This window comes from Benincasa hispida, chromosome 2 (genome assembly GCF_027475165.1).
Source record: "Benincasa hispida cultivar pf3 chromosome 2, pf3_genome.v1.1, whole genome shotgun sequence".
In the NCBI taxonomy this organism is placed as follows: Eukaryota; Viridiplantae; Streptophyta; class Magnoliopsida; order Cucurbitales; family Cucurbitaceae; genus Benincasa; species Benincasa hispida.
Window position 1 is genome coordinate 14,391,697 of NC_143479.1, and position 14,203 is coordinate 14,405,899.

General features: G+C 41.7%; 1 protein-coding gene across 1 annotated transcript; it reads right to left on the bottom strand.

The window, feature by feature from the left end:
- Positions 1–399: 399 nt before the first annotated feature.
- On the bottom strand, positions 400–1,392 carry LOC120071970 (uncharacterized). Its single transcript, XM_039024402.2, has one exon. It carries the CDS (start codon positions 1,390–1,392, stop codon positions 400–402), a length of 993 nt encoding a protein of 330 aa, XP_038880330.2.
- Positions 1,393–14,203: the final 12,811 nt, after the last annotated feature.

The following is a 14,203-nucleotide window of genomic DNA, read 5'->3' on the forward strand; positions in this document are numbered from 1 at the left end:
GCATGCGACGGAATGTAAATGTGTCGAATAGGCATGTGAAAGTTGTCTTATCTTGATTTTTCGACGCAATCGCAATTTGGTTATACCCTGAGTAGCCATCAAGAAAACAAAAGAACTCGTTCCCCGCAAGTCGATCTAACATTTGATCAATAAACGGGAGTGGAAAGTGGTCCTTCTTTGTGGCCAGATTTAATTTGCAGTAATTCATACAGATTCTCCACTCCGTGGTTGTCCTTGTAGGAATTAACTCATTCTTGCTGTTGGTGACAACTGTCATTCCCCCCTTATTTGGAATGCATTGCACTGGGATTACCTAGCTGTTATCTGATATAGGGTAAATGACACCTGCATCAAGCCACTTCACTATCTCTTTCTTCACAACCTCCCTCATGGTAGGGTTCAAATGGCACGTTGTCTTTCTATAGATCCTGTTTTTCCCTCTTCAAGACGAATCTTATGCATGCAATACGAAGGATTGATCCCTCGAATATTTACTAAGGTCCATCCCAAAGCTTTTGCATTGTTTTTCAGGATCTGGATAAGTGCTTCCTCCTTCTCTTTGCTCAACGAGGCAGATATAATAACCGGTAAAGTGTTATTGCTTCCTAAATAAACATATTTTAGGTGCACTGGCAACGATTTCAACTCTAACATGGGTGGTTCTTCTAAAGATGGCTTAGTACATTGCGTTGTTCCTTTAGATAACTTGATCGTTTCAAAATCTGACTCAATTTGAATTGCGACGCAATTTTCCTCCCACATTGCGCTGATCCCAAAGTCTTTTTCCTCCAATTTTTCTAAGGGCTCGTGCCAATGTTCTTCCTGTAATTCCCCAACATATTGATAATTTTCCATATCACTCGGGTATTTCAACGCATTGAGGATGTTGAACTTAACCTGCTGATCGTCGACCATTATGGTAAGTTCTCCTTTTTGTACATCGATTAGTGCTCGCCCTATTGCAAGAAATGGGTGACCCAAGATGATAGGTACCTCAATATCAGCTTCATAATCTAATATGATAAAGTCTACAGGGAAAATGAACTTATCCACTTGCACAAGTAGATCCTCTATTTTTCCCTCTAGATGCATTATTGATCTATCGGCCAACTGCAATTTAATTGTGGTTGGTCTTGCATTGCCGATATTTAACTTTTTGAAGATTGACAAAGGTAGTAGGTTTATACTCGCTCCCAAATCACACAGCACATTTCCGACTTCTTTTCCCCCTATTGAGCATGGCAATGTGAAACTCCTGGGATCTTTCATTTTAGTGGGGATGTTGTTCTGAAAAAGCGCAATACATTCATATGTTAATGCGACCGTTTCATTCTCCCCAATCTTCCTCTTCTTGGCAAGTATGTCCTTGAGGAATTTCACATAGCTCGGCATTTGTTCCAAAGCTTCTATTAAGGGAATGTTAATATGTAATTGTCGGAGAACATCCAGGAATCTCTAGAATTGTTTGCTGTTGTCACACCCCGCCCCAGAATACTCTCCGAGCCTAGGAAAGGGCGTGACTGCAGCAGTCATCAACCCTTTTGTTGACACTTACTGCCTAATAACTCTTGCGGAAATAACTCTAATACTAATGAATCAGTTTAACAGCCAACTGATTACGTAGGCCCATCTTATATTACAACAATGTACGTTTATACAACTCAAATACTTAACAACAAAGTTTACAACAATAACTGTAAAACCCTCCGAAAGTGTAACTGTGGCATGTGGCAGACCTTAACTTTAGTAGCTCCCTGAAACTCCTAACTTTTTGCTACTTGAGGGGGGGGGGGGGGGGGGGGGGGTAAAACATAAAATCATGGAAAACGTGAGCTATAAAGCCCAGTGAGTCGTATCTTTAAATAAACAATAACTTTGATTACAGAAATATACTTTTGGGAAATCAATACATAATCAATGCGTACATTACCACAAGTTCAATATTATTCTTCCAGCCAGACCGCTGGATTATTCCCAGCTCAACTGCTGGTTAAAACAAACAACCCCAGCTTGACCGCTAGTTATCACATAATAAACTCCCCAGCTTTACCATTGGTTATGCCTGGCATGATCCTACATTTTTCCAAGTATTTTCACATGTATACTCAAGTAATGTATCAACAATTCCTATGGAAACTTTCCCTGTACCCTATTATCCCGCCAATGTGCACATCGACTATTTTCCCGCTAGCTATGCTTAGTAACTTGACTATATTTTCTGCCGGTCGTCACCGACTATCATTTCCCACTGACCAAAGCCGACTATACTTTCCCACCAAATACCTTTTAAAGCATGCTAACTATATATCCTAGGAGAATTCGTTCTAAGTTAATACTACTTCCTGTCTTTTTTGCCCGACAACATCTCCCCTCTTGGAACCTGTTAACCGACGCATGGTCTTACTACCAACGCATGGTCTTCTCCCAATTAATCATCACACAATCTTCTTTATGTTCTTTGAAGAGAATTTGATTTCTCATCTGAAGTGCTTGGCCCTATTTATAGGCGTCCAAGATTGCTCCACGACCGATACCTCCTACTTGGCCGCATGACCAAGTGTCTCTTCCTTACACCATCAATGCAATCTTGCATCAGCATAAGCCAAAGTATCTTCTTCACCTTTCACCAACGCATAGCCCTCATCCTTTACATGTCTTCTTATGCATCCACCTAATTTGCTTAAGGTTTAAGAATTCCTCCTAACAAGCCACATGTCCGGATGACATCCTCCATGAGTTCATCCTTCTTATGCGTCCACAAGCCCTTGGATGTTCAACGCATATAAGGCCATCAACGCATAGTCTATAATCCACGCATAGCAAGCCAACTCACTACCATCGCAATCCAACTTAGCTATCGCAAGAGCCAACCATCACCAACGCATAGGGTGGCCGTTCATTCTTGACGCATGGCTCACTAGGTACCAGAAACTTATGCTCTGATACCAAACTGTCACACCCCGCCCCAGACTACTCTCCGAGCTTGGGAAAGGGCGTGACTGTAGCAGTCATCAACCCTTTTGTTGACACTTACTGCCTAATAACTCTAGCGGAAATAACTCTGATAGCAATGAATCAATTTAACAACCAACTTATTACGTAGTCCCATCTTATATTACAACAATGTAACGTTTATACAACTCAAAGACTTAACAACAAAGTTTACAACAACAACTGTAAAACCATCCGGAAGTGTAACTGTGGCATGTGGTAGATCTTAACTTTAGCAGCACCCTAGAACTCCTCACTTTCCGCTACCTGAGTGGGGGAGGGGGGTAAAACATAGAACAATGGAAAACGTGAGCAATAAAGCCCAGTGAGTGGTATCTTTAAATAAACAATAACTTTGATTACAGAAATATACTTTTAGGAAATCAATACATAATCAATGAGTACATTACCACAAGTTCAATATTATTCTTCCAGCTAAACCGCTGGATTATTCCCAGCTCAACTGCTGGTTAAAACAAACAACCCCAGCTTGACCACTGGTTATCACATAATAAACATCCCCAGCTTTACCATTGGTTATCCCTGGCATGATCCTACATTTTCCCTAGTATTTTCACATGTATACTCAAGTAATGTATCAACAATTCCTGTGGAAACTTTCCCTGTACCCTCTTATCCCGCCAATGTGCACATCGACTATTTTCCCGCTAGCTATGCTTAAGTAACTTGACTATATTTCTGGTCGGTCGTCACCGACTATCATTTCCCACCGACCAAAGCCAACTATACTTTCCCACCAAATACCTTTTCAAGCATGCTAACTATATATCCTGGGTACAATTGCAGTTTCCAAGACAACATACAAACAATATCTTAACAAGCATAATAACAAGACAAACATATATCCTTGATCATGCCAATTTAATACTATCCCCTATATATATTTACCTATATATAGAAATTACATCAACAATACAACAACACAATAACCACTCACCTTGGTTGGTTAGGACTTTCCTTTCTGAAGTTCCTTAGGTTATGTATTGATCTTCTAGTTGTGAATCTAAGGACAGTCACCTTTGGTTGGTTAGCATAATAACAAGACAAGATACATGTATTTATGTAATTTCCTTGACTGTTATGCTGTTGGAACGTCCCTGTTCATTTGGGGACTATCCCTCTTGAAATGCCCTGTTTGTTCGCATTGGAAACATGCACCTTTGCCACTATAGCATGCCCCAAAATGCCTCTTGCCACAACTAGGGCATGTCGGTCTCCTGTCTGTGCTGACTACCGACTCACCAGCTCGTGGCATCTCTGATCAGCTAAATGCACCGACTAAGGGTCTCATTTTCCTTTTCTTGGATCTCTGCCAACTGGTTCCTCTGAAATGGCTTCCACTAGACTAGGTTGCCACTGGAGATCAGAATCCCCTGTCTCTAGGCCCTACTACGGCCTCACTGCCTCTTGGCAACTGCTCAACATTTGCCAAACTCCGCTCGACTCGTATTGTTGTTTCTACTAACTAGTTAAAATCTATCCAATTAGCCGTAGACGTCACCAGAGTTCTGATTTCCTTCCTCAAACCTTGTTCAAATTTCCTGCATCTATCTCTTTCCTGAGCAATAATCGGCAGGGCATACTGTGATAACTCTGTAAATTTCTGCTCATATTCTACCACCGACATCGTTCCCTGTGTTAATTTGAGGAACTCATCCCTTTTTGCATCCCGAAACGAGCTGGGGTAATACTTATCTTCAAAGGCATTCCTGAACTCAAGCCATAACATCACATCTATACTGGCTCGTCTGGCAGATATCACTTTCCACCATTTCTCTGCTCCTTTCTGTAGTAGAAAGGTGGCTAATCCCACTTTTCTGTCCTCTAGACAACTCATAATAGTGAAACATTTTTCAACTACATCCAGCCACAACTCAGCTCCAGTTAGATCTGTTGTACCTTTAAATGTCATAGCTTCTAGGGCTTTAAATCTCTCAATACCATATTTCTTTTCTGGGTCAACTCGTGTAGAGACCACATTGGCTGCTAACCTCTGCACTATCCTGTCAAACACTACATCTTCTAGCTGCGAATCTGCCCTTGCTTGGGGAGTACTAGACTCTCCCTCGGAAATTGTTTCTTGATCCACTGGATCATTCACCTTCTTTTTGCCACCCGGTGGGTTCTCCCAAACCTCCGGGCCCCAATTGGTAGGGTCAGTGTTCCTGCCACCTGTCTACTTACTCGGTCTGCTATGTTGCCTCGGCATTTTACCTAATACAATGTACACATGTTAGGGACTTACACTTAGGGACTTAGACTTATGCATAAACTTCCCTCTCATTCCCAAATCCTTATGCTCTGATACCAACTTGTCATACCCCCTCCTAGATTACCCTTTTATTCTAGAAGAGGATATGACGGTGGTAGTTACTAGCCCTACTGCCAGCACTCACCACCAAAGCTTTCTAATCTAGATACCAACCTATCCATCTGATTAGTAATATACGCAAATAGCTAACCTCATTTAAGTTTTTACGAAACTTACGTAATTACATGCATATAGCCAAGACATTACTTTTATAGAAAAAAATATTCACAGGTGGCCCAAACATTCCTACAGAAGCCCTAGACCCTCACAAAACATGTGTACATAAACAGATTATCAACCTAAGTCTTTTAACAAGCCGAGTCTTTCGGTGGCAAGCAGCAGCAGGATCAACCTTTAGGAAACTGACTGTTACCTGAAAAGGGAAAACACAGAAATTCTGTGAGCTAAAAGCTCAATGAGTGAGTATAGATATGTAAAGTAATGAGCGTAGCATCACTATAAACATATAAATATACCAATGAGTAAACTCAAGCAATTGTCTCTATATGTAGCTATCAACCATTCAGACATTATTAAACATTATTATTCCCTAGTTGAGAACGAGCCTAAATGCTCTAGCTCCAAAACGTTTATTACCGACCAAAAGACCCATACTTCAATCTCCCATTCATAACTGCCTACGTGCACGTGGCCACACTAAATACCATCATATTTTAGGTACTTCCACTCAGATACCTTCTTAAATTTGTTCTTCAGTATCGAGCTACTATGATACCTTCTCATATGTCCTTCGGTATCAAATTGGCCAGATACCTTGTCAAATGTCCTTCGGTATCAAATTGGCCAGGTACCTTCTCAAATGTTCTTCAATACCTAATTGGTTAGATACCTTCTCAACGTCCTTTGGTATCAAATGTGTATTTTGTAACATCAAATTAAGTTCCATTGCCTAGTATTTACACAAGAGTTGCTGCATTGCCACTTATTTACATAAGAACTCATTCTCTCATAGCCTTCCTCTGGAAAGCATATATCAAAATAAAAAACATAGCTTTTGTAATGGTTACACAACATACCTTGGCCTGTGTTACACACATACAAGCTAGGAAACATGCATTAAGTTATTCTCCAACCATTTGTTGCTTGAGAAATATAAATACATCATTAATTTCACTGTGCTTTACTTGAACATATATGCATGAGTATTGGAAACCTTATGTTTACTTAGTCACTCATCGTTCGTCACGCTCTTATTGGTTTATATGCTTCCTCTAGCTCTTCTTGGCCTGAAAAGATATAATTCCCGATTAAACTACTTAGAATTCCTAGTAACATACCTCAAATAATTCATTTATTAAAGGAACTTCCATCAATACAGACAACTTTACTAGTGAGATCTCCTTGAGCAATGCTAGAGAGATCCCCCTGAGTGATGCTAGCGAGTGATGCTAGCGAGATCCTCTAGAGCGATGCCAGCGAGATCCTCTAGAGCAAGATCAAGCTTTTCCTGTGAAATTCATGATGCTAGCAAGATCCTCTAGAGCGATGCCAACGAGATCCTCTAGAGCGATACCAACGAGATCCTCTAAAACGAGATCAAACTTTTCCTATGAAATTCTTAGCGATACTCACCTGAATTCCTAGCGAGATTTCCTCCTAGAATGAGATCCTCCTTACAAAATCAACGAGATTTCCTTTATAAACGAGATCCTCATGCCCAAATCTCACTATAATTCTCCACGATGAACTGCTTGCTTGTTCCTCACAAGTAGTTGTCTGCTTATACACCAACTGCCTTTTATAAATTCAAAAATTCATAACTCAAAATCCAGAGCTATTTTCAAGAAACTTTCTTCTACAAACTTGTTTAGATTTGATTAACTTCCTTACCTTAAAATTTCAGCCCATAATTCTTTATAGTTTGGCTTGGAACTTCCAAAATTCACCTCGGGCCCTGATTAATCCGTGGTTCTACCTCTTCTGCAAATTCTCCACTTGTGTTCTTCTTCTCTTGCAATCTTTTCTAGAAGGACAACCTTGAAAACTCGATTCTCCCAGCTTTCAAATGGCACCGAATTCACTAAATTTGCTCTTGTCAATTGCCAAAATCATGCTTTTGAAGTTTCACTTCCCTTTTAATCTTTCTGCTGCTTCCTGAGTTCAAAGAATAGATTGCCACGTCACCCCACACTCAGTGCCTCCAACCAGCCTAATGATTGAGTTTCTTCATTTAATATATTTTCCTTCCCTTCCTTTATAATCCCTACTACCTGGAGATCGAGTCGGCATCTGAGTTAGGTTAAACCAGTTTTATGAGTATGTGTGAGCTGTGTAAGGTAATAAAATTTGTTTATCACCTAGACATTGTAGGTTAAAAATCCAGTATAAAATTTATACTCGGATGAATCACCTAGACTTAGGATATGTTTAGTTAGCCAAAATGTATCGCTAAGTATTTTATACCCTAATTGCCTAGAACACTTTAGTTGGAGAGAAGTAAGGTACTTTTAGCTCTAGCGTCCCTGAGAGTTCACATCGTGAGATTCATGCTTAGCTTTGGGCTGCCCTGGGAGTGGACTCCATTCGGAGAGTGTTTGCATGAGTCAATACCAAGGTGAATAGGGGAAGTTGTTCATAGTAAGTGGGAGAAGGTAATGTGTCAACACATCCTACGGTCTCTTCCATTAGGTCAAACCATGAGATTCCTGATAACTTGTAGAAATACAAGTTATTTATGCCACCTTATCTAGATATTGCGGCCAAAAATTAGTAATTATGCGCCAATTGTATGAAAATTAGCCTAGTAGACAATAATTATAAATGTTTGCGATTACACCCACTAACGCCAAAAAGATGGAAGACAAGCCAAACTTTACTCTATTTTGCAGGAGACCAAGTCACCGCTTGCGCTCAAGGCTCATGAAAAACTAATCAACGCATCTATGTCATAATTGCGTTCATCGATCAACCATGAAGATACGATTACCGAAGTGACGGCGTAAGGAAATAGTCGGTCCAGAGCTATGCTTTGACCGCGTGCAGTAATAAAAACAAACACTGCATGCAAACCTATGATCGAAAGATGCAACTGAGCAACGCGAGAGCGGAGGATTGCGACACATGTACAACTAACGGTTGTGCAGAATTGATGGTCCGATTGCATAATAGAAAGAATAATATCCCTCCATTTGCAGAATTACCATAACCATCAAGTGGGGACCACATGGACGGAGTCAAGGATCTACACCTATAAATACCCCATTGATTTCAGAGAAAAGTATGCTACTGGATACGAGGCTAAGTGCTGTAAGATTTTAGAGAGAAAAGGCTGAGCTGAGTCCTAAAGAAAAGAAATTCGAGAAGAGAACGAGATAAGGCTAAAAGGTGAATCTCAGATCTGACCTGCCATACACCCGATTGAAGCTCTGTACGAGATCCTTGCTATCGATGGAGTAAGCCTGAGAGGGAAGCTCTTCCTGCCATCGAAACCATCCGATCCGACAAGCAAATTTCCATCGAATCTGTGCCAAGACGTTGGTACTTGTTTGTATCTGTTCTATCTCTCTTTCATTGTATTTCATATTTTCTTTACCTCTTCATTCACGAATCATGTATCAAACACTTAGTAGAAATATTAAATGTTTTGATAGATTCCATCTACCATTTTCTGTCTATTTCCATTCACCTGTTAGTCACTTTCTTCATGATGTTTTCTTAACCTCCTAATGAGCAATATGAATCACCAAGAACTTAAGCTGTATTAAAGTTATAAAATACGTTTAGCTAAAGAATGCTAGACGACATCTTCACCTGTGAGAGCAGAAGTGAAGATGTCATTCTGATCTATCGAGAGAGGGTCAGAAGAGTGCATTAACTAAAGTAGGTGGTACTTCCAGACATGGAAGCAACCTTGCGTTCATTACGTTACTCTGTTTCACCATAGACATGTGAGGAATATGGCCGATCACTGAGAGGTGTACGCCAAGAGAAGAGCGGAATAGTATTTTTACCTTCAATCCAATTAAGAACTTGTGTTGTTTATAATACTTATCTTTCTCTTTCTATTTTGTTCATAAGACTTGTCGCCATATCCCACTTCTTTGCACAACCTTCACAGCCAGCCTTTATCCTAGCATCTTGTACATGAAGTCTGTATCTTGTAACATCTAGCTTAGGTTTATTGTATTTTTATGTTTTATCGCATCTTTACTGCTTACCTTTATTTTACCACAATTTACATACCTGTACAAACCTCTTTATAAAGAATTGAAAACCTGGTCGCATATACCATGAACATACCGCAATAACCGAAAACCAGTTCCCCGTGTCTGACCTTGGATCATACCGAGAAACTTGCGATGGAATTACACTTGGCTACATCGTAAGGAAACTTGTGACAACGCAGAGCATACTACATTAATATTCCTAATTGACGCATAAATAGAAGTAGTATCGCATCATTTTGAGCATTTAATATCATACATATGTCCTAAGTCAACAAGTTTATGGTGTCGTTGCCGAGGACCTTGGTTAACGTTTTCTTGTTTGAGTGGTTTTTGGTATTTTATAGGACAGATCTCATTGTATTGGTTATTCAACGTGGAGAGCAGCCTAATGGTTTATGAACCGTGGTGCTAAACTAGAATTCGTAGCTGACCCTGAGATCGAGCGAACCTTCCGCGCGAGGATACGCCAGAACGGAAATCGGCAAAAAAAGGTAGCTAGCATGGTAGATAATAACGATAACACAGTGCCAGAAGTGAATTAAGGGGCTACTCTACCGGCTCAGGATCCCGTATTCCTTGCAGCCGATCGCAATATCCCAATGTGAAACTATGGAGCACCCAACCTATACGATTTTTCGCCTGGAATCTCAAGGCCAACTGTCAAGGAAAATGCGTGCTTTGAGATCAAGTCGGTCATGTTATAAATGATTCAGAATGCAGGGCAGTTTGGGGATCTGCAAGGTGAAGACCCGCATGCCAACCTGACCAGCTTCGTTGAGATGTGCGGTAATTTCTCCCTACCTGGCGTGACCTTGGAGAATATTAGGTTATATTTGTTCCTTTACACCTTGAGGGATGAGGCTAAGAAGTGGGCTTATTCACTAGAGCCCAATGAAATCACTTCATCGGGGCAATTGGTTGAGTGGTTTATGAAGAAGTTCTTCCCACCGACTGTCAATGCAAGAAGACGAAAGGATGTGCTGAACTTTGAACAAAAAGAGAATGAGACCCTGAGCACCGCCTAGGTGCGGTTTAGAAGGTTGGAGAAAAACTGCCCGCATATTGGGATTCTCGATTGCGTCTTGATGGAAACATTCTACAATTACCTGAACAGAGCAATGCAGGTTGTTACAGATGCCTCAATGGTAGGAGGTTTTATGGACAAGACATACACGGAGGCCAAAGTCATCCTTGACCGCATCTTACGGAATATGGATGACTGGATAGATGACGGATATGGAGGCCAAGGTGCTGAGAGAAGAAAAGCTAAAACAACCATTGTTCTTGTAGAGACAAGGACTACATTGGTCGCCCAGATGGCCACGGTAACCTCAATCCTCTCAATGGCCATTAATCAAGGAGCCATTGCTCCACAATCAGCGCAACGCGTTGCGTCGGCTCAAGTGGCCGCAATTGGTTGCGTCAACTGTGGTGGGGCTCACGGAGCTGAAGGATGCCCATTGAATCTTCAGCAAGTGTGTGCTATCTAGAACAACCCTTTCAGCAACACCTACAATCCGGGCTGGAGGAGCCATCCTAACTTTGGTTGGGGTGGGAATCCCAACCTAGGAGGGCCAATGAACCATCAGGGGAGCAACAGAGGAAATCCTCTGTTTCACCACAACCAGGGTCAATCAAGACCGCAAAACCAGCAATCATCATCATCATCTAATGCCTCAGGAGGATCGTTAGAGGCGTTGCTGAAATAGTACATGGACAAGAATGATGTAGTTATGTAAGCGCAAGCGTCCTCTATAAGGAATCTGGAGATCCAAGTGGTACAGCTAGCCTCTGAGTTGAGAAGTCAGACACCTGGAACACTGCCCAGCAATTCTAAAGCCCCAGGATCAATAGGGAAAGAGCAAGCCCCATCGTCCTCTATAAAGATTGCGATCATCAAAGAAAATGCAAAATTTTCGGTCCATATCTCAATACTACATTTACTCTGCTTTATTGAATTCCTTCTTTGATTTCTGAACCCAGTTTTAATGATTCATTTAATTCAAATTTTGACTCTTAATTCTTCATTTACTTATGTGCATTTAATTCATTCCTGCCTTTAATTCTTTGAGTTTTTCTATAGTCAGCATATGTGCTTTAAATTGTGAATGATTGAGTCATATAAAAAATTAAAAAAAATAATAAATACCAATGTGTAAAATATAAGTTACGATAATAAAACATTTAACAACAAGAAAGCAAGATGACAATGGACACATCCCAAACCTAATAGGAATGCATTGTGATCACCTAACTCAACTATATTGAGTTGAGGGGTGTGTTGCACTCGTATATGTCCTTTGCCCATCCTTAGCCAAATGCACTATGTCGAGGTATCCTCCAAAAATATGTTGGTTAAGGGGTGTGTTGCGGGGATATATGCACTATTTCCCGTCCTCTGCAAAGATACAGTTGCGCTATTGAACACAATGCATTATAACTTATCATGCATCCATTCAGATAAAATATTAAAGAAAATTTTGTCTGGTAATTTGGGAAGAAGTCTAATCAATTCATATCCCCAAGAAATTATGGCTTGGCAGAGGAAATGATGCTTTTTCTGAAAATTCCATAAATATGCGAGGTGGAATGATTCACCTACTGAGCTGCTCGAGGTCAGTTGCTGCACAAATCGCACTAGACCCCACCACGGCCCAACCTATAAATACCCCCTTCCCCGTCTTTGGAAATTCTTCTAGCAAATCGGAAACCTAAACATTTTGCTTTCAGAACCCTGTGCTTCTCCCAAAATCTTAAAGTTTACCAGACCTTCCAATCCGTTTCCATGGCCGACCAAACATCAAACCAACCTGTTTCACCTTCTGTCCCTGACCAAGCAGCTATGCGAGAGGCAACATTCCTAGCTGCCAGTCATAGGCTTGCCGCACAAGCCCGTACCGTCCCCAGACCCATCAGAAGATCCTAGAAAAATCCTTTGGTCGTTAGGCCTCTTGCATTCAAGAGAGGAGGAAGCACTGAGAGCATACCCATGCCAACATCGTCCATCTCCACTGAAAGTGAACGGAAGAGGCGAGACTATACGAAGGTGTTTGGCAACATCCTAGTCACTCTGGAGCAAAGAGGTGGACTGCCCGAGGCAGGGGTTGTAAACCAGCCACTGCCTATGGAAGAGGAGGTGGTGGTTGTGGCGGATGAAGCAATAAAGGATGGAGTAGTAGTGGTGGAAGAAGTGGTGGTTGAAGAAGAAAAAGAGAATGATGTTCTGGTCCCGGAGACTCCGGAGGCCACCATCATCGCAGAGATTTTTTATGAGCCTCCACAAATGGAAGAAGATGAAATTGCGATCATTGGAAGAGAAGAAAATGATATTGCAGTTGAAGAGGCCGGAGAAGTGGAGATAGCGTTAATAACCCCTGACATTGCAATGGAGAAGGTTGCAGAGGAGGGGCTGCTAGAAGAGGCCAAAAAGGAAGAGTTGAAGGTAGCTAAGGCCGAAAAGGAAGATAAGAAGAAGGAAGTTGAGGTCGAGAAAGAAGACAAGAAGAAGAAGAAGAGTAAGGGAAAGAAGGGTGGAAAGGCGGATTCGTCGCATCATCACAAATCAAGAATGAACAAAGAGAAAAAGGATGATGATGAAGATGAAGAGGTCGAGAAGAAGAGGAAGAAGGAGAAAGAAGAGAAAAGATTGCGCTGAAAGGAGAAGAGACACCTGCGAGAAGAAGAAAAAGAAAAGCAGACGATTGTAAGCCCCGAGAAGGGTGGAGAATCGACCTCTGTAAGGGAGGATAGTGGGGAAACGGCACAGTTGATTGAGCTGCCGCAACTTGAAGTAACACAATTGGTTGCGACGGACGAAGGAGAAGAAATAGAGGGAACCCCACTAATGCGGCGTCGTAGGGAGAATGCGCCGCAAGGGTCTAGCAAGAACGAGCCTGCCCGACTTGAAGAGATCCAGAAATGTGAAGAGGATCAGCACTCATTCCTGGCCTCTAAGCAGTTTGAAGAAGAGTTTGAGAGAGAAGAGAGAGAGGCAGAAGAAGAATAAAGAAGAAAAAAGGAAGAAGAGGAAAGACTACTGTTGGAAGAGAAGAAGAAAAAGCGCGAAGCTAACAAGAAGCACTTGACAAAAGTAAGGGCAAAGAACTCGCTGAACACGAGAAAGAAGAACAGTGCAAGGAGCAAGAAAAGAGACAAAGGCAAGTAGCCCGCCTTGCGCAGGCACATGGCAAAGACGTGGCAGAAAGCAGGGAGCCTGCATCGGCCAAGAAGCGGTCATCTAAAAGAAAGAAAAATGATGACATGCTAATTGAGATAGGCTTCTACCCTACGCCAACCCCACTACTTGACCTCATCATGAGCGTCATTGTGGAGCATGGATGGGATGTGTTCTGTCAGTGCCCATCCATCATCGTGCCTCAGGTAGTGCGGGACTTCTATCGATGGCATCTGCACAGAAATAAGGATGCGGTGACTTTTAAGGGCAAGACAGTACACTTCGGCATACGGGACATCAATGAACTTTATCAGATGATGGACAACCTTGATGCACCAAAGAACAAGATCATCGATGATTCTACAGATGAACTGATGAGGGATGCGCTAAGGGTACTGGTGCAACCCGACACAAGATGGACAGTCTCTCCTAAGGGCATCCGCACTCTAGAATCTGTCTTTGTTGCCGGAGGGAAGGCTCTAGGTTTATTTGATCAAGAAGCAGTTGATCCCAACAACG